At 45.2% G+C, this 21,502-nt stretch overlaps 1 protein-coding gene across 1 annotated transcript; it reads right to left on the bottom strand.

Annotated features, from left to right (window-relative positions):
- Positions 1–431: 431 nt before the first annotated feature.
- LOC124264385 (atrial natriuretic peptide receptor 1-like) lies at positions 432–18,687 on the bottom strand. The gene is made up of 13 exons (XM_046699132.1): positions 18,673–18,687; positions 10,862–10,966; positions 9,741–9,812; positions 8,949–9,111; positions 7,759–7,895; positions 7,038–7,225; positions 5,651–5,803; positions 4,988–5,111; positions 4,151–4,219; positions 2,887–3,061; positions 2,100–2,198; positions 1,386–1,477; positions 432–479 (listed from the first exon to the last, which is right to left on the bottom strand). Exons 1-13 carry the CDS (start codon positions 18,673–18,675, stop codon positions 432–434), a joined length of 1,428 nt encoding a protein of 475 aa, XP_046555088.1. The 5' UTR covers positions 18,676–18,687.
- Positions 18,688–21,502: the final 2,815 nt, after the last annotated feature.

Consider the following 21,502-nt stretch of genomic DNA (forward strand, 5'->3'; position numbering starts at 1 on the left):
TTGAATATAATTGACATTTGAGTAGGAGTGGCTTCACATGACATCATCACAATCTGTCTCAAGAACCATGCAAGTATATGACGACATTATTACAATCTGTCTCTGTTGGTACCACATCGGTGAGGCACTTGAGGGTAGTCATCGAGCGGTGATTTCAACTGCTGCTCTGTATCCAAACGAGGCTTCGTTTCTCACGTTACTTGAAATCTTAACTGATTGAGGTTTCACACGTTTCCAATTTCCTTGGGGTGAAGTTCTGTGGCTTCCTTTGATTACTCCCTCCCAAAGCTAGTGGCCATGTCGTGCTTATTCAATACTTTGTAAGAATGAACACTTAATGTTTATATAAGTTAGGCAGGAAAGTTTGACATTGACAATAATCACTAGTCACAAAAGACGATTGGGGGAGATCTTCCGCCAGTGTCTGGAGACTAGGGGGAGGACGCCAGCAGCCAATATGTAGACATCACACCTTTCCCCTGTGAATAAAAGTAAAATCCTTAAACCGCTGTTGCAGAAGAGGACAAGAGTCCATATCAACAAGCTTTGCATGCATTACTGTTATATTAATTGAACAGAGTGTGTGGGTATGGTGTTACGACTCCTTTAGCAATATTCGAGCAATATCACCAGAAATGGGCTTCACACATTGTACCCATGTGGGGAGTATAACCCGGGTCTTCAGCCGAACGAGCGGGCGCGTTAACCACGAGGCTACCACACGCTCCTAAATGAACAGGAAATTTCTCCTTTTGGTGTGAGTTTCAATTCGCAATATTTATCAGAACACCCGTGCAAGACACAGGAGGACGCCGTAGGTGTTTAACATTTTCAACCCTTATTGGGTAAGTCCAGGTATATGATATATTTTTGTTGTAGCAAGTCGTTCTACCGACATTGTGAGACTGATCATGTTACCTGTGAAGTACATGGATTTTTCAAGAACTATTACTGCTTCAAAACCTTTTGACATGCCGTCCTATGGGTAATTTTTCAAATTGCAGACGTTCTGTATTCCAAGGCCAGTGTTTGAGTGAGTGAATGAGTTTAGATGTACGCCGCACTCAGCAATATTCCAGCTATATTGCGGCGGGCTATAAATAATCGAATCTGGACCAGACAATCCAGTGATCAGCAGAATGAGCTTCGGGCCAGTGTTTGTTTGTTTGTTTGTTTAACGATGACATGTGTCAACCAAGTCAGCGAGCTTGACCGTCCGATCCCGTTAGTCGTCTCTTACGACAAGCATGGGGTACCGAAGACAATTTATAACCCGGATCATTAAGGATTCACAACGCCATCAATGCCGTTCTGATACATGTGACCTCCCCTGACGAATCCAAAGCCGTATTTTCCTATATTCATGGTAAATTTGATATACTGACCTTCACCTCTATGTCGCCCCTCTTTTGAATGTTAAATGTGAGGAAGTTGTCCAGAATCAGTTTTGTGGGGTCGCTGATATGGATCTTCAGAGCTGCAATGAAACTGCTTCACATCAAGTGATGAAAACACATACCCTCACAGCGTCTTACGATTTTACGTGTGCATCATAAAATCCCGAGCAAATGACATGAACCCTCAGATGTAAATCGTACCAGACGATAATTTGAAATTTCAAAAGTTCCGAAATTGTTTCTAAAGAATACTATGAGAACCCCAAAGTGGTGAGATTGTGTAGAGTGTCGGAAAACAACATATGGAATATCTGAACATGTTCGTGAAAAATTTAATTTCAAGGTTTATATTATTTTGAAAGTTTGTGGGAGAAGAGTTTCGCTCCGTGTTTTTGAGTCCATTTCGCTTATGAGTAGCCATGCTGTCTGTCTACAAGTGTCCTTACCAACGTCTTCAAGGTACTCTTGTCACCTGATGCATTTCGCAATGTAAGATATGTATGATTACAAAAACGATTTTCATTATCGACGACACTGTTTTTACCGGCCGACGCCAACCTGTCTGAAACAAAGGCAAGGCGGAATCCGTCTGGTTAGTTAGTGACGCTATGACGAAACCACAACATTAGAGAGTCTTTTTTAATGATGGGAGCAGAACGTTCATAGTCTCGTAACGCCCTTGACTAAGGGGGATGTCCTCACCCTCTCCATGAGATTCCATCCTAGACGCCGTGTTTACGGTGTCTCCAAATAGGCAGTATCTCGGCATCTTCTGTCCAACCACTCCCGCACACACAGACCCTGTGTAAAAATAAATATCACACGGATCCGCATGAAAGAAATATTCCACCATGTGTAGAAAAAATAAACATATAAAATATGGCATATTAGGAGAGGTAAAACAACAATCATTGTCTTTGGAGAAAACATCAAACATCCCACATCGCCTGCAGAATATTACTTAGCATCACGGACAGATTTGGTTGTTTGTTTCGTTTAACGGGCAATAATTGGGCTCAAAACTGAAATTTGATAAAACATATTTTGCGTACGTGACAAAGTATATAAACTCATGCCAATAATGGTTGTCACCCCCTTCAATTTTTTTGTATTGGAGAGGGTGTGTGGGGTGTGTGGGGGTTGGGGTGGGGAGGGGGGTGACAACCATTATTGGCATGAGTATATTACCCACTCCCCTACCCTTAAACACACTGTCGCTATGTCAGAGGTCAGTCTATTAGTATTTTGTCGCATAGTTTCACACACAACTTTGTTGTAGTTTCACACACAACTTTGTTGTGGGTAATTCCTTGTTGACCTCGGTAGTGAAAAAAATGTAAAACATATATAAATAGACATTATATAAATCAGAACAAACGTCACACTACGTTTCCAGTTGGTAAGTCTGGAGATAAATTCATGTGATTTTGAAACATAGAATATATCTAAAGTACATCAACGGACATAATTTACAGCCGCTTCTTCCTACCTGAATGCAAGCCAATCCTCAGATTGAGTTTCTCCCCCGGTAGGTGGCGCATCCTGAACGTGTCTATCGCCCTCAGAAGAGCCAGCGACATCAGGGCGATCTGTTCGGCGTGTTTATTTCCGTTCCTCTGTGGTAGGCCAGAAACAACCATGTACGCGTCGCCGATAGTTTCCACCTGGGAGAGGGTATGAAGACATTACGTTATCAATCTCATTAGCGTTTCACACACGATCAGTTATTCCTGCTTGCTTTACTCAGTACCATTAGAAATTGGTGTACGCAATATTATTCTCAAATGGTATCGTTTGATTCAGACCAATGGCCAACATTGGGACGAACTTGGGGATGGAACCATCGAACTATCGTTGTCGGATTCTTGTACGGCTAAGCGAGGCAACTTCATCCCTATGTTGACCACTGGGCTACATATTTCCCTTTCTTTTTTTCTGCCATTGTCTGTGACCCGACAAGCTGGTGTTTTCATTCCGTTCTAGCAAAGATTTCTACCTTTCACAATCTGGGAAATCCTAATATGTCCGTCAGGTTGTACATATTTACTCATAACTTCCGGGGTGGTGGGGTAGCCAAGTGGTTAAAGCGTTCGCTCGTCACGCCGAAGACCCGGGTTCGATTCCCCATATGGGTACAATATGTGAAGCCCATTTCTGGTTTTCCCCGCCGGAATATTGCTAAAAGCGGCGTAAAACTAAACTCTCTCACTCATAAATCCAACACTGTAGGCTAAAAAAGCGACGGGTTATTGATTCACATTAAGTATTCGTTGTCGTGAGGCAGAACATACCCATTTCGCAGCCACCCAATGTCAACACTGGATTTCAGTGATCCATACACATAATCTGCTTCAGGAATTAATCCAGACTGGCTATTCTCCAGTGTAGATGATATATAGCAGTATATTCTTGGACCCGTGAAGATCCGGTTAGAATTGAACTTCAGTAACCCATGCTTGTCGTACGAAGCGATTAACGGGATCGAGCAGTTAAGCTCGCTGACTTAGGGGACACGTGCCATCGTATCCCAATTGCGTAGATCGATGCTCATACTGTTGATCACGGATTGGTTGGTCGAGACTGGATTATTTACAGGCAGCCGCCATATAGCTCGAATATTGCTGAGTGTGGCGTAAAACTAAACTCACTCACTATATCCCCATGGTTGCACTTGATACACAGCATAAATATTACGTGTATGATACTGTTTGGTTATTGTTTATATAATCCTAATGAAGGTACCAAACGGGTACCTTGTAGACGTCGTAGGCGTCGATGACAGCGTCAAAGCAGGAGTAGAGGTCGTTGAGGAGGTCCACCACCTGAGGACAAACATGTAACCGTAAAAAAATAAATTATTGTGATTGTTTGATTACATTTTGCGTATTTTTTTCTTGCGTCTGTGTGATCGCGTAGGCGAGTATTTTGTAGTACATGAGATACGGTAATTACAAGAAGACCGTTCTACTCTTCTGAACATCACGTGATGGCGTTATCCAGTCTGTGGACGAGCATCATTGCGGGTTATGAAGTATTTTCTACATTTTTTTTCTACCTTTGAAGAGTTCAGATGTGGATAAATATACACCGGATATTTTCTAAAGATTTTAAAATTTAGAATTAAATTTCTGTGTTCATTATCCATGGCATCCTGTCAGACGTGGAGGTGAGGTGAGGTGAAATTGGGTTTTACGTCGTGCTGGAGAATATTTCGCTCATATGACGACGTGCATACGTGTGTATGTGTATGTGCGGCTGTTTGTACTAGCCCAGACTTAAGCTGGTTTTATAATGCTAGCCCACTGAGATACCATGCCGCAGTGAAGCATGAATACCCCACTCAGACACATTATACTGACTCCGAGCCGACCAGTCCTTATTGTACCCATTAATGCCGAGCGCCAGGCAGGGACCAACAAGTACCATATTTTAACGTCTTTTCGGTATGACGCGGTCGGGGATCGAACCCGCGACCTTCCGCTCTCCGGGCGGACGCTCTAATCACCACACTACGGAGGCGGTCGTCAGACGTGGATGTAGTAGTGGAGAGGAATATGGAGTCCCTGTGATGTCGTTAATCAAGAACTAACCTGCATGGGGCTTGACCTGGCGGAGATGTTGGTGAAACCGCAGATGTCACTGAAGTAGATGGTGACACATTCGAACTCCTCGGGCTCAACTCTCAGGCCTCGCTTTAACCTCTCAGCTACAGATCTGTAGCAGATTCAAATGTAGACATATTTTATAAGCATGTAATGCTATAAACGGACTTAATTTGAATAGCTAAAGAAACGGGTCTTTTTTGAGGTTTTGACACTGTGTGTCCAAACGCAGCAGAATGTTACAAATGACTCCAAGATCATTCTTCAGAACACAACCAAAACAATTTACTGAACACTCCACATCATACAATACCAACACAGCTCTAACTTATCTGAAAATGTTGCTGCACGGACAGCATGCCAGTCAAAAGAGACACAAAAGAGGCAGTGTACATTTCATTCAACCCCAAACATCTGGAGAATGACACATTAACAAGGTTGACGCTTAAACATGGGGAAACCTTTAGGACAGCTCCCGGAACAACGCATGATCACAGATCAGACCACAAGGCGTTAGGGCTGCAGCCGACTAATAGTGATCAGACTCCTGGTCTCTTACAGGCAAAATGGGAACATACTTCGAAGCACTGTATAGGTCTTTGTCTTGCTTGATTTGCTCTACCTGGGTGGATTTTACGTGTGTTTATCTACCTGGGGAGGATCTGATACAGCAACTCCTCCGACTTCTTCTTCTCTTCCCGCAACTCATGCGTCTTCTCCTCCACCAGCTTCTCCAGGTTGTTGGCGTACAGCTCCATGCGTCTCAGAAGGGAGTCCAGCAAGTTCCCGGACTCACCAAAACGCCTACAAACTCAACGTAGATGACGTACTATTTTGGTTGCCTTATTACTCTTTTAGCCATGTTTGTGGTCAAACTCTACAGAATTGAAATAAATCTCTTCATCTCTCCAGGTAGATGGTGACAGGAAAAATAAGGTCATGTTGCGTTACTAGTTATCGTCAGTATCAACAGTGACAAAATTAAAAAAAACTCCATTGTCCTATTATTCATTTTCGACTATAGTCTGTTTGCAGTGAAAACGTACAAGTGAATTCCATTTGGCTATGCTTTTCAATAATTGATGTCCTATTTTGGTTTGCAATTGCATCAGAGATGTGTTTTTTAAGTTGTGAGAAGGGGATGTACGGGAAGGCCGGTGGTGGTGAGATGTGTTTATACAAGATATGCATATACATATATAACATAACTTATAGTCTGTTTGGAATGAAAACGTACCGATGAATTTCACTTTAAACAAAAATGTAAATCGAATAAAGTTAAATTTAGATTGCGAATCCTCATAATTCTATCTTGCCAGTTGAAAATTTAAATCTTAGATTTTTATTCAACTTGGGAAAAAAGTAGTTTAACAAACGATCATAGTTTCAGATCGCTTATATTGGTTTGTCACTGGGGAAGCATGACAATTGGGGAAAAAAACGTCCACAAGGGAAGAATGGTCACACTGGTAGGGCGGTCACCAAGGAATAATTGTCACATGGGAAGAGCAGTCACATTGGAAGAATGGTCACACTGGTAGGGCGGTCACCAAAGAATAATTGTCACATGGGAAGAGCATTGTCACAAGAACATCACGGGAAGAAAAGTTCAATAAGGTGGTCACACTGGGAGGCGCGGTCACCAAAGAATAATTGTCACACTGGTAGGGCGGTCACCAAGGAATAATTGTCACATGGGAAGAGCAGTCACATTGGAAGAATGGTCACTGGGGAAGAACGATCACGGGAAGAAAGTTCACAAGGGAAGAATGGTCACACTGGGAGGGCGGTCACCAAGGAATAATTGTCACATGGGAAGAGCAGTCACAGCAGAAGTATGGTCACTCGGGAAGAATAATCATTGGGGAAGAATGGTCACAGTGGCTCGGAAAGTAAGCTCACAGCGGAATAATGGTCACTGGGGAAGACCACTTACAGGGCAAACATGTCTACATTGGAAGCATAGTAACAGGGTTAGAACGACGACAGAGGTATAATGATCACACAGGAATCTCATAACGGAATGGGTTTGACTCACGCGAGTATTTTCTTGAGGTCTTTTCGTATGGATTGGAAGCTCGGTCTGCCCTCTGGATCCTCTGCCCAGCAGCTCTGCATCAGCTCATGCAGCTCCGTCAAGCTGTTTGGTACTTCACAGCTGGGTCGCATAGGAGGGTTACCTCCCTTGATGACCTTGGCAAGTATATCTGGAATGAAGAAATGACACTACGGAATTAGACTTAGGATAGAGACAAGTAGAAATTAATTTTAGATGATTTGTTTACGTTTGTTTGTTTCTTTTACTTGGATTGTTTTTTATTTAGCGCCCTGCTCAACAATATTTCAGCTATGTAACTACGGTCTGTAAATAATCGAGTCTGAACCAGACAATCTAGTGATCAAAAGCATGAAAATCGATCTACGCAACTGGGAACCGATGACATGTGTCAACCAAATCAGCAAGCCTGACCACCTGATCCCGTTAGTCGCCTCCTACAACAAGCATGGAAGACCAATTCTAACCCGGATCGTCACGAGTCGATTCTATAACCAGTTGATATTTGGTTAGGGTCGTTGGAGCGTATGTGTCTGTGTGTGTTCGTGGGTTTGTGTGGGTGCGGCATGTTTGTTTCTGGATAAAAGGAAAAAAGAAAAGCAACCATCATTAGAATTTGCCATACGCACGTATGCACACATCAACAGACTGATCGTACGCAATCAATAAAGGTCATTACTGATATACAACCTGACACCGTTACATCCAATATCTCGTTATAGAAAGGAGATTCTCGCGTGATTATCTCCTGCAGAACGATGCCGAAACTGTACATATCCGCTTCTTTGGTTCCTTTAGAAACGTCACCCCGTAGTACTTCAGGTGCTGCCCATAAACATTCTGTTAATTGCAAGAAACTATCATTAAACCAATACTAAACCATTCTAGTGTATTTCACGAAGGCAATGCAAATGGCAAGCAAACGAAGGTAATGTTTCTCAGTACATTAGTCTGTGAAATCGATAAATCATCCATAAGACGTCAGGCACCTATCCCTATCTTTGTGAGACATTCATTGATATGATGAATCTTACATCGACTGTGATACCAGTGTGAAATACATCAGTACTGAATTACAATTTGTGTTATTTTTAGAGCAATCCAGATTATTTGTATGCCCGAATATTTCATAGCCTAAATCGGTGATTCACTCACTCACTCACACACCCACCCACACATACCCGACCATAACCTCCGCAAACACTCACTCACTCACCCATCCAAACACTCACTCACCCACACACTCACCCATCCAAACACTCACTCGCTCACTCACCCATCCAAACACTCACTCGCTCACTCACTCACCCATCCAAACACTCACTCACTCACACACTCACCCATCTAAACACTCACTCACTCACCAATCCAAACACTCACCCGCTCACTCACCCGTCCAAAGACTCACTCACTCACACACTCACTCACTCACCCTAACTCTTCCATAAAGAAAAATGCCATTGTCCGTCTGCCAGTCAGTAAGTCACCCAGTCACTCACTCACACACCCAACTACTCGCCCAAGTAGACTCTTATATCTTCCACAAAGAAGGATGCAGTTGACTATTTGCTGCCTTATATTCGATTGTGGTATATTTTCAAAACACACACCGGTTATAAGCACACAGAGAAATATTGTACAACGTATTGGTAGGAGAAATTGTGAATATGACGTCACTTCCTCCATGGTAACGGAAACTGGACGAAGAGTATTTACATGTGAAAAATAGACCCTGGAGCGACGAAGATGTCACGGTACAGGTTTGGGTTATTTTGGTTCTCAAACAAGTTCTCAGTGTTGACATGTTCTTTCGTGCTACCTTTCTAATTTTGACCCGACAAATCAGACCTTTTCTCGAACAAAAGTGTACACCCGCTCATTCACTGGACGCACCGTTAAGATATTCCTGGGATGATTTGTCAACGGTGATGTTGCTGTACAACGTCTGCAGCCCAAAGTCAGCTAGTTTGACAGTGAAACGATTGTCAATCAGACAACAGCTGCTCTTCAGACGACCGTGACGACGTAGATGGCTGTCGTGGAGGAAGCACATCCCCTGTAGAACACGAAAACTTTGTACATTATTGGGTACAAAGGGGGAATGCAGTCACTTGTAATTCTGCAAGATGCTCTAATCGTGGGTTTGAATCCTGTTGTCATATTTAGGGTTTTCGCCCTCGTTAATTCCCAACTTGAATGAAACTATCCACTGTCCCAGCTATATGGCAAAGTCTCCAAAATGCCCCAAACACTCAAAGTCGACAAAGTTTAAATGGCTTACGGACAATTCCAAGTGCGTTTTCCTAAAACCTGACGTAAAATTTCAACTTATGTCAAAATGTCGTTACATATTGTTTCAGAGACCCGCTAACTTTCAGAAACTTTGACAATTTTACAAACTTCTAGTAATAGTTAGTTATAATCATAACATGTATCCATTAAGCTTAAGAATTGCTTTCTTGAAAAATCCTATAATCAGATCCTGGTGTGGTTAGGGGAGGCGACTCAACACCTGATTAATATGAACAGCTAATAACTGTACGGAAATGTCACTGGCAGGACAAAAACTGAGACAAAATGTCAAACAACAGACACATGAAATAGAAAGCTGGCAATCAGTTTAACTCAGCTAAACAGAATAAGTGAACAGATTTATATCTAAAATTAATTTCGTCGTTCACTCACCTGCACGATGTCGATTGCAAGGGAAAACTTAAACTGCGCGTCCAGTTTAATCTGGGCGTTGCCCAGCAGATCCTGTGGAGACGTGAAGTTGGGAGATCGGTCTCGGGGGAGCAGATGTTAGTTTTAAAAAAATCATACTCACAGATTGATACTCACATCGATTGGTTGATTGATTGATTGATTGATTAATCGATCGATGGGTTGATTAACGCCACACTCAACAATATCCCAGCTATTTTGCGTTTCTAAATAATCGAGTTTAAACCAGACAATCCAGTGATCAACAGTATGAGCGTCGATCGAAGCAACTGGAATACGACATGTGTCGGCCAAGCCAGCGAGCCTGACTACCCTCTTACGACAAGAATGGGTTACAGAAGAATAATTCTATCCCACATCGTCACAGGTGAAGTATGTATAGATTTGACCTTCAGCAGATAGTCAATACATTCTGCACCAGGTCAATTGGCTGATCCTACTATGTCTGCCTTGAAACGTTTCAGAATAATGTGCTTGAGAGACTCGACAAGCCTTGAATCTCATCCGGATCCTACGTTGTAGCAAGAAGCGGGGTTATCTTTTTCAACGTTTCGCTCATATAACTTTCCTGGCACTGAACAGGGAGTGGGCTGACAAAATGTACTAAAACATTGTCATTGATCAGCAAAACGTTCTAACAATTATAAGACAGCAACTAGTGATTGACTACAGGGAACTATGGTTATAACGAACTCACAGAGACGACTAACCTAAGATCGTTGTAGGTCGTCAAACACATTTGACTAAAATATCCAGTGGTCAGGACAATTCGTTATAACTGTAAGTTCGATATAACAGTCAGTTCGATATAACCGTCAGTTCGTTATAACCGTAAGTTCGATATAACAGTCAGTTCGACATAACCGTCAGTTCGACATAACCGTCAGTTCGTTATAACTGTCAAGTCGTTATAACCGTCAGTTCGTTATAACTGTCAGTTCGATTTAACCGTCAGTTTGATATAACCGTCAGTTCGATATAACCGTCAGTTCGATATAACTGTCAGTTCGTTATAACCGTCAGTTCGTTATAACTGTCAGTTTCGGTATAACGGTCAGTTCAATAGATAAAAAGGTTCTGACCTGTAGCGTTCCCTTCGGACAGTACTCTCCCACTAGTACCTTGCTGGGAGCATCCAAACACGCCCCACACAGTCGGGCCAAGTTGGCATGGTTGATATCCCGAATCTGACAACATAAAGCATAACATATATGTAGATGGGCAATATTATTTTGTTTGTTTTATTATGTGTATGTTTTATTATGTTTGTTCTATTATTTTTGTTGATCACCGTCACATTGTCCTTATTCTCCACCAAGAACCTCCACCCACCTCTCACAATCAACCTCCATCACTCTCCAACATCAACCTCCATCACACTCCACCATCAACCTCCACCCTCACCAACCTCTCACAATCAACCTCCATCACAATCCACCATCAACCCCCACCCTCACCCACCACCCGCCTCTCACAATCAACCTCCATCACACTCCATCATCAACCTCCACCCACTCCCCACCTCTCACAATCAACCTCCATCACACTCCATCACACTCCACCATCAACCTCCACCCTCACCCACCACCTACTTCTCACAATTAACCTCCATCACACTCCATCATCAACCTCCACCCTCACCCACCTCTCACAATCAACCTCCATCACGCTCCACCATCAACCTCCACCCTCACCCATCTCTCACAATCAACCTCCATCACACTCCATCATCAACCTTCAACCTCACCCATCTCTCACAATCAACCTCCATCACGTTCAACCATCAATCTCCACCCTCACCCACCACCCACCTCTCACAATCAACCTAAATCACACTCCATCATCAACTACCACCCAAACCCACCACTCACAATCAACCTCCATCACACTCTATCACACTGCACTCTTACCCACCACCCACCTCTCACAATCAACCTCCATCACACTCCATCATCAACCTCCACCCTCACCCACCACCCACCTCTCACAATCAACCTCCATAACACTCCATCATCAACCTCCACCCTCACCCACCACCCACCTCTCACAATCAACCTTCATCACACTCCATCATCAACTCCACCCCTCACCCACCACCCACCTCACACATCACCTCCATCACACTCCACCATCAACCTCCACCCTCACCCACCACCCACCTCTCACACCAACCTCCATCACACTCCATCATCAGCCTCCACCCACCTCACCTGCCTCTCGCAATCAACCTCCATCACACCTCCTGCCATCATCAACCTCCAACCTCACCCACCTTCTCACACCCAACCTCCATCCAGCTCTCCACCATCAACCTACATCCATCCCTCACCCAATTCTCTCACAATCAACCTCCATCACACTCCATCATCCAACCTCCACCTCACCTACCACCTCACAATCAACCTCATCACACTTTCTCATCATCAACTTCAACTCACCTATGTCTCTCTCCACAATCAACCTCCATCACGCTCAACCATCAACCTCCACCTCACCCACCACTCTAATTCCTCACACCAACTCCCATCACACTTCATCATCAACTCCACCACCCTCAGCCACCACCTTCCTCTCACAATCAACCTCCATCACACTTCACCATCAACCTCCACCCTCCCCACCCCTCACCTGTTCCTCACAATCAACCTCCATCACACTTCATCATCAACCTTTCAACCCTCACCCATGTTCCTTACAATCAACCTCCTCCATCACGCTCAACCATCAACTCCTCCACCCTCACCCACCACTCACCTTCTCACACCAACCTCTAATCACACTCCATCATCAACCTCCACCTCACCCAACTTCTCACAATCAACCTCCATCACTTCCACCATCAACAACCTCCACCTCACCCACCACCCACCTCTCTCTCTCACAATCAACCTCCATCACACTCCATCATCAACTCCTCCACCCTCACCTACTCTCTCACAAATCAACTCTCCCCATCACGCCTCAATTATCAACCTCTCAACTCACCCACCACCTTATCTTCACACCAACCTCCATCACACTCCATCATCAACCTCCACCCTCACCCACCCTCACAATCAACCTCTCCATCACACCTCACCACCGTCAACCACCCACCTCACCCACCACCCCACCTCTCTCACAATCAGCCCCCATCTGCCACTCCACCTCATCAACCTCCACATCCTCACCCACCACCCACCTTCACAATCAACCTCCCCATCACACTCCATCATATCAACCTCCACCTCTCACCCACCTTCACACCAACCTCCTCCATCACTCTCCACCATCAACCTCCACCCTCACCCACCACCCACCTCTCACAATCAACCTCCACTCACACTTTCATCATCAACCTCCACACTCACCCACCACCAAACTTCTCACACAATCAACCTCCATCACACTCATCATCAAACTCCACCCTCACCCACCTCTCTCACAATCAAACTCCATCACTCTCCATCATCAACCCTCCACCCCTCACCCACCACCCACCTCTCACAATCAACCTCCATCACACCCACCATCAACCTCCACCCTCACCCACCACACCCACCTCTCTCTCACACCAACCTCCATCACCTCCTCCACCATCAACCCTCCACCCTCACCCACCACCCACCTCTCACACCAACCTCCATCACACTCCATCATCAACCTCCCACCTCCCTCACCCACCTCTCACACCAACCTCCATCACACCTCTCATCATCAACTTCCACCTCTCACCCACCTCACAATCAACCTCCATCAGACTCACCATCAAACCCTCCACCCTCACCACCTCACAATCAACCTCCATCACACTCCATCATCAACCTACAACCTCACCCAACGCTCACAATCAACCTCCATCACGCTCAACCATCAACCTCCACCCTCACCCACCACCCACCTCTCACAATCAACCTCCATCACACTCCATCATCAACCTCCACCCTCACCCACCTCTCACAATCAACCTCCATCACGCTTCATCATCAACCTTTCAACTCTCACCCATGTCTCACACCCCAATCCCACCAACCATCAACCCCCACCCTCACCACCACCCACCTTCATAATCAACCCACCACCACTTCACTTAACTCTCCATCTCACTCCACCACCCTCAATCAACTCCATCACACTCCATCATCAATCACCTCACCCACCACCTACAATCAACCTCCATCCACTCCATCATCAACTCCCCACCTACCCACCACCCTATAATCAACCTCCATCACATTCCATCATCAATCCCACTCAATTCCACCACCCTCAATCAACCTCCATCACATTCCATTAACCCCACCACTCCACCCACCCACCTTAATCAATCCCATCATACTTATCATCAACTCAACCCACGACACCTAATCAACCTCTTATCATTGCCTAACCATCAACCTTCCACCTCACCTAATTCCACTTCACCTTCAATCAACCCCATCACACTCCATCATCAACCTAACCTACCCACCTTCACCAACTTACTTCCACCATTAACCCCACTCACCTACTCAATTCCACTTTAATCAACTTCACACATTAACTTCACTCCACGATCCTTACTAATCAACTTCCATCTCCATCATCAACTTCCACCTCACCACTTTAATCAACTTCCATCTTCATCATTAACCCCACTTCACCACTTCATAATCAATCCATCTTCATCATTAATCCTTCCACTTCAATTTTAATCAACTTCATTAACTTCCACTCAATTCCACTTTCAATCAATCCTTCCACCATGTTCCACCAATCCTTCCACTTCACTTCCACTCCACCTAATTTCATAATCAATCCTTCCATTAATCCCTTCCACTTCACTCCATCTTCATCAATCCTTCCATCTTCATCATTAACCACTTCACTCCACTTCACCAACTTCATCACATTCCACCATTAACCTTCCACTCAATTTCCATCACCTTCACTAATTAACTTCATCACACAACCCCACTTCACCTAATTTCACACCAATCCCCATCACGACCTTCATCATTAACTTCCACTCACCCACTTCAATCAATCCCATCATCTATTTCATTAACTTCCACCTCACCTACCTTCCACTTCAATCAACTTCCACGACTTCCATCCATTAACCTTCCACTCCACCTATCCACTCCACTTCACCAATCCCTTCCATTCCATCATCAATCCCTTCCACTTCACTCCACTTCACTAATCAACTTCCATCTTCATCATTAACTTCCACTTACTTCCACTTCAATCAACTTCCATTAACCTTCCACCTTCACGACCACGACCTTTAATCAATCCATTCCATTAACTTCCACTTCACTCCACCTTCCACTTCATTAATCAACTTCCATTAACTTTAACTTCCACGAACCCTTTAATCAACTCGACACGCTTTAACCATCAACTTCCACTCCAATTCCACTCCACCTAATCAACCTTCCACTTCCATCATTAAACCTAACCCCACGATCTTCAATCAACCTTCATCACGCTCAACCATCAACCTCCACCTCACCCACCACCCTCCTTCACACCAACCTCCATCACACCTATCATCAACCTCCACCTCACCCACCTTCACTAACCAACCTCCATCACCATCTTCATCATCAACTTCCACTCAACGCACCTTCATAATCAACTTCCCATCACACCACCAGCCCCACCTCACTCCACCACCCACCTTCAATCAACCTCCATCACACCATCAACCTCCACCTCACCACCACCCACCTTCAATCAACCTCCCATCACACTCCATCATTAACCTCCACCTTCACTCCATCTTCACTAACTAACCTCCATCACGACATCATCCCCACTCACGACTTCAATCAATCCTTCCATCATTAACCTAACCTTCAATGACCTTTAATCAATCCTTTCATCACGCTTCTAACCAACCTTCCACTTCACTTCCACTCACTCCACTTCAATCAACTTCCATCATACTTCCATCATTTAACCTCCACCTTCACCACCTTCATTAATCAATCCTCCATCTTATCATTAACCTTCCACCTTTCACCACCTTCACCAATCCTCCATCATTCCATCATTAACCTTCCACCTTCACCTACTCCACCTAATTTCACCAATCCACTTCCACCATCAACTTCCACTTCACCTACTCCATTCCACTTCATAATCATCCTTCCATCACACTTTCATTAACTTTAACCCTTAATTTTAATCCACACCAATCCCTTCCATCACGCTTCTAACCATCAACTTCCACTTCCACCACGACTTCACCAACTTCCCATCATCTCCCATCAACTTCCACTTCACCTACTCACTTTACTTCACCACCCCATTACATTCCATTAATCCCTCCACCCCTACCTATCTTCATCATCCTTCATCACGTTTCATCCATTAACCTTCACTTCACTTCACCACTCCACTTCACCAACTTCCATCTTTCATCATTAATCCTTCCACCTTCACTTCCACTCCACTTCACACCAACCTTCATTAATCCCCACTTCCTTCCATCTTCACCATCCTTCCATCACATTCCACCACGTTTAATTTCACCACTCGTCCTTCCTTCTTTCAATCAACTTCCATCACATCTCCACCATTAACCTTCCACCTCACTCCACTCACTCCACCTTCATAATCAACCTCCACTTCATCAACCTTCACCACTCCACTCCACCACAATCAACCTCCATCACATTCCATCAGAACCTCCACCTCACTCCACCTTCACAATCAACCTCCACTTCCACCATCGCCCCAACCTCACCTTCAATCAACCTCCCCACCACCTCCACCATCGCCTAACCTCACCCACCACCTCACACCTGCTTCCATCTTCCGACCTTCTGTTCCCATTAAGCGAACCGTACACCTCCAGCCGCCGTCCTCTGCCCACCGACCCTTTCTGATGCCGTACCCGGATCAGCACGAACATAAAACCCACCAGCGAACATCACCCTTCCACCACGAAATTTAACAAAAATATGCCCGGAACCGCCAGCATCCCCGCAGCCCACCGCCAGCATCCGCGCAGCCCGCGCAAAACCGCCAGCAATCCCCATGCCCAGCATCCCTGCCCAAAACTGCAGCATCCCTGCCCGCAGCATCCCAGCCCCAGGAACTGCATCCTGTATAAGCCGAGGAGGCAGTTTGCACCATGATGGGCCCCAGCCGAGGTAGCTTGTAATTTGGATGTTGGGCATCCCTTATATGTCGAGGGGAGAGGGTAGCCTAGTGGTGGAATCCTCATGATGTTGGGGCATCCCTTATATGTCGAGGGAGGAGAGGGGTAGCCTAGTGGTGGAATCAGCGATGTTGGGCATCCCTTATATGTCGAGGGGTGGGGCTGGGGTAGCCCAGTGGTGGAATCACATGATGTTGGGCATCCCTTATATGTCGAGGGGAGGAGGGGTAGCTCTAGTGGTGGAATCATGATGTTGAGCATCCCTTATATGTGGAGGTGGAGGGGTAGCCTAGTGGTGGAATCAAGGATGTTGGGCATCCCTTATATGTCGAGGGGAGCAGGGGTGAGCCTAGTGGGTGGAATCACATGCTTGGCATGGTATATCGGGGTGGAGGGGTAGCCTGCAGTGGTAAATTATGATGCTGGGCATCCCTCATATGTCGAGGGGAGGAGGTAGACTAGTGGTGGAATCATGATTGTTGGGCATCCCTATATGTCAGAGGGGTGGAGGGGTAGCCTTAGTGTGGAATCATGATGTTGGGCATCCCTATATGTCGGGGGTGGAGGGTAGCCTAGTGGTGGAATTAAGGATGTTGGGCATCCCTTATATGTCGAGGGGAGGAGGGGTAGCCTTAGTGGTGGAATCATGATGTTGGGCATCCCTTATATGTCGAGGGGAGGAGGGTAGCGTAGTGGGTGGGAATCATGATGTTGTGCATCCCTGCAGGTGGGGGTTGGGGTAGCCTAGTGGTGGAATCATGATGTTGGGCATCCCTTATATGTCGAGGGAGGAGGGGTAGCCTAGTGGTGGAATCATGATGTTGAGCATCCCCTTATATGTCGAGGTGTGGGAGGGGTAGCCTAGTGGTGGAATCATGATGTTGGGCAATCCCTTATATGTCGAGGGAGGAGGGGTATTCTAGTGGTGGAATCATGATGTTGGGCATCCCTTGTATGTCGGGGGAGGAGGGGTAGCCTAGTGGTACTATGATGTTGGGCATCCCTATATGTCGAGGGGAGAGGGTATCTAGTGGTGAATCATGATGTTGGGCATCCCTTATATGTCGAGGGGTGGAGGGTAGCCTAGTGGTGGAATCATGATGTTGGGCATCCCTTTATATGTCGAGGGGAGGAGGGGTTTGAGGTGGTGGAATCATGATGTTAGCATCCCTATATGTACCGAGGTGTGGAGGGGTAGCCTAGTGTTGGAATCATGACGTTAGCATCCCTTATATGTCGAGGGGAGGAGGGTAGCCTAGTGGTTACAGTGTTCTCTCTTCACGATGAAAATCTGGGTTCGGTTCTCACATGGGTACAATGTGAAGCTCATTTCTGGTGTCCCCATCCGTGATGCCGGAATATTGCTTAAGCGGCGTAAACCCCACCATTAACTCCCTAACCCGTGAAGATCCGGGTGAATAGTTCAGCAACCCATGCTTGCCACAAAAGGCCACTATGCTGTTTGTAAGAGGCGACTAACGGACGAAACGGTCAGCCTCGCTGATTTGGTTGATTACGATGACATCGGTTCTCACTGCGCACTTGATGCTTATGCTGTTGACCACCTCGATTATTTACAGACCGGCCATATAGCTGGAATGTTGCCGATGCGTGGCGTAAAACTAAACTCACCACCACTAACTCCCAGTCGACCGTCAAAGAAGGTTTTGCCCAATGCTTATAATTAGCTGCAATGTCGAGGGATTGCTCGCGTGACCTTTTCGGTGTTATTTATAAAGTCACGTGACTACTTCCACTTACCATTTTGAACTCTTGGAGCAGTTGCTTGTTATTCTGCAGGATGTCTTTGATGTGTGTAGGCGTTTCAGCCGTACGGGAATTCTGCAAATCAGTTAATGGATGTGCATCAATGTTGAAAACTTTACTGTTTAGCGGCCCTGCCTCTTAAATGCCCGCTTCGAGACATCTTCTCGTGGAAATGTTGTTCCTATTTCGCTCCTTGTTCGACTAACTAGGTACTTTCACGTTGTCACAACGTTGTCACAACATTATGCTTTCGTTGTTACAACTTTCTGTGGGACTTCATTTATGTTGTCACAACGTTGTGGCATGACGTTGCGATGCATCATTTGTACGTCGCCACAAGGCTAAGTTATTAGATACTAACGTCTGTTTTGTTGTCTAACGTTCTGCTTAACGTTAATAGTTGAATAGTTTTCCCAGTAGTGAACAGTACATAAGAAACAAAGCAGACATTCACTTCAATGTTGGCGCTGTCAATTTGCATGTTGCTTCCGTCGCGTTCTCTGAAGCTGTAGCTGAATAGTGTTGTTAAATCTTGAACAGTGAAAGGACACCAAGTTATAAGAAACGTTGTTATATGTTATAAATATCAAAGCTTAACGCTTCCTCAACGTACATTTGTACCCTTTGTTATTGCGTTGTGACGTAACGTTATAAAATGACGTGATACTTACGTTGTGTCATGACGTTACCAATTCACAAACTTTCACAACGTTGTGTCATGACGCTACAAATCTACAACCTTCCCACAACGTTTTCTGATGACGTTACCAATCTACAACCTTCCCACAACCGTTCCATGAAGTTACTAATCTTAAACCTTTCATAACCCTGTGCCATGAGTTACCAATCTACAACCTGCCCCATCATTGCGTCATGGCGTTACTAATCTAAAACCTTTCGACAACGTTTTGGCATTATCGCTACCACCTATTATCGCCCCCACAACGTTGTGTCGCCGCCTCAATATACAAACTTCCCACAACGTTGTGTCATGACGTCACCAATATACAACCTTCCCACAATGTTGTGTCATGACGTCACCAATATACAAACTTCCCAATAACGTTATGTCATGACGTCACCAATATACAACCTTCCCACAACGTTGTGTCATGACGTCACCACTATTAGTCTTCCCACAACGTTGTGTCATGATCGTCACCAATATACAACCTTCCCATTAACGTGCTATCATGATCGTCACCAATATACAAACTTCCCACAACGTTGTGTCATGATCACCAATATACAACCTTCACAACGTTGCGTCATGACGTCACCAATCTACAACCTTCCCCAATAACGCCAGGTCATGACGTCACCAATATACAACCTTTGCCACAACGTTGTGTCATGACGTCACCAATATACAACCTTCTACAACATTATGCGTCATGACGTCACCAATATACAGCCTTCCCAATAAACGTAGTGTGTTGCCTGCGTTCACATATCGACATCACCTTATGTTCACATCCTGTATTGATTTCGTCATGTGTTGACGTTCGCCTTCCCTGATGCTCATCTGCGTAAACATCAAGAAATATTACAAATATTGTCAACTTTGTTGTCCAGTACAGAGAACCATGACATGTGTTTGAAACAAATGCACTTTACGACTCAACAATGCCCGTGGAACTGACTGATCGAGTTTATTTTTACGCAGCTTTAAAACTCATAACGCTATGTGACACCAGAAATGGCTTTCATTAATATCAAAAATCTTACGTTTGGAATCAAACCCGGGTCTCTCAATAATGATGAAGATCGACGCTTTAACCACCAGGCTACCCCAACTGCCGCCAAACAGAGGAACCAACATTTGATGAGTGCGTTTTAGCAATATTCCCAGCACACGCGGATGCCCAAACTGATTGCATGTTAAGAATCGAAACCCGGTCTCCAGCGTGACAAACAGTTAATACCTTGGTTGGGATCTTTAGATTTGTTTCTTTAGAAGGAGAATGTTTTCACAGCTAGTGGATGGGCAGCCTGATGTTACAAGCGTCCGCTCGTCACGCTGAAAACCCGGTTCAATTCCGCACATGTAAGTACAGTGTGTATAGTACGCCATTTGGTGTCTTCACCCCTTTGAAGATCCGGGTTAGAATGTTGATCTTCAGTAACCCATGCTTCATCGTAAGAAGCCGACTAACGGAATCGGGTGAAGCTCGCTGACTTGTCACATGTCATCAGTTCCCAATTGCGCGCTGTTCGATGCTCATGTTGTTGATCACCAGATTGTCTGGTCCCGACCGATTATTTACGGACCGCCGCCATATATCTGGAATATTGCTGAGTGTGGCGTAAACTAAACTCTCTCTCACTCACTCTTGGTGTCCCTCGCCGTCATACTGCTGGAATGTTGTTAAAAGCGGGTATACCTCATTCACTACTCACACACTCACTTGATTTCTTCATTTGGCTTTTTTATGGAACTCCGACATGTAAATCGCTCTTTTCAACAGTTTCGTTTTCACAAAATGCTCTCACCAAACCGGTAAACGTCAGAGACAGGCCTAACTGGTGGCTTCCCTCTCCCACATTCAGCTAAAGGCCATGGTGTAACTGAATGCTGTAAAGAGCGGGTACTAAAGCCAACCGTCCATTCACTCACTCACCACCCACAACGTCCCACCTCCACTTGCCTCCCTTCCACTCACGCACTCACTCCCTCCCACTCACTCACCTCACCCCTTATACTCACTCTCACTCACCCCTCCACTCACTCACTCACTCTCCTATTCACTCACCTCCCACTCCACTCACTCAACCTCCCACTTCACTCACCCTCCCATTCACTCACTCCCATTCACTCACCCTC

Source organism: Haliotis rubra, unplaced genomic scaffold (assembly GCF_003918875.1).
Source record: "Haliotis rubra isolate DU_JTF1 unplaced genomic scaffold, ASM391887v1 Scf920, whole genome shotgun sequence".
Classification (NCBI taxonomy): Eukaryota; Metazoa; Mollusca; class Gastropoda; order Lepetellida; family Haliotidae; genus Haliotis; species Haliotis rubra.

Coding starts and splice junctions, on each gene's coding strand:
- LOC124264385 (XM_046699132.1), bottom strand. Junction 7,226..7,758: donor TCTATAACGAGATATTGGAT/GTAACGGTGTCA, acceptor CTAATTCCGTAG/TGTCATTTCTTCATTCCAGA. Junction 480..1,385: donor GGGGCGACATAGAGGTGAAG/GTCAGTATATCA, acceptor TTTTATTCACAG/GGGAAAGGTGTGATGTCTAC.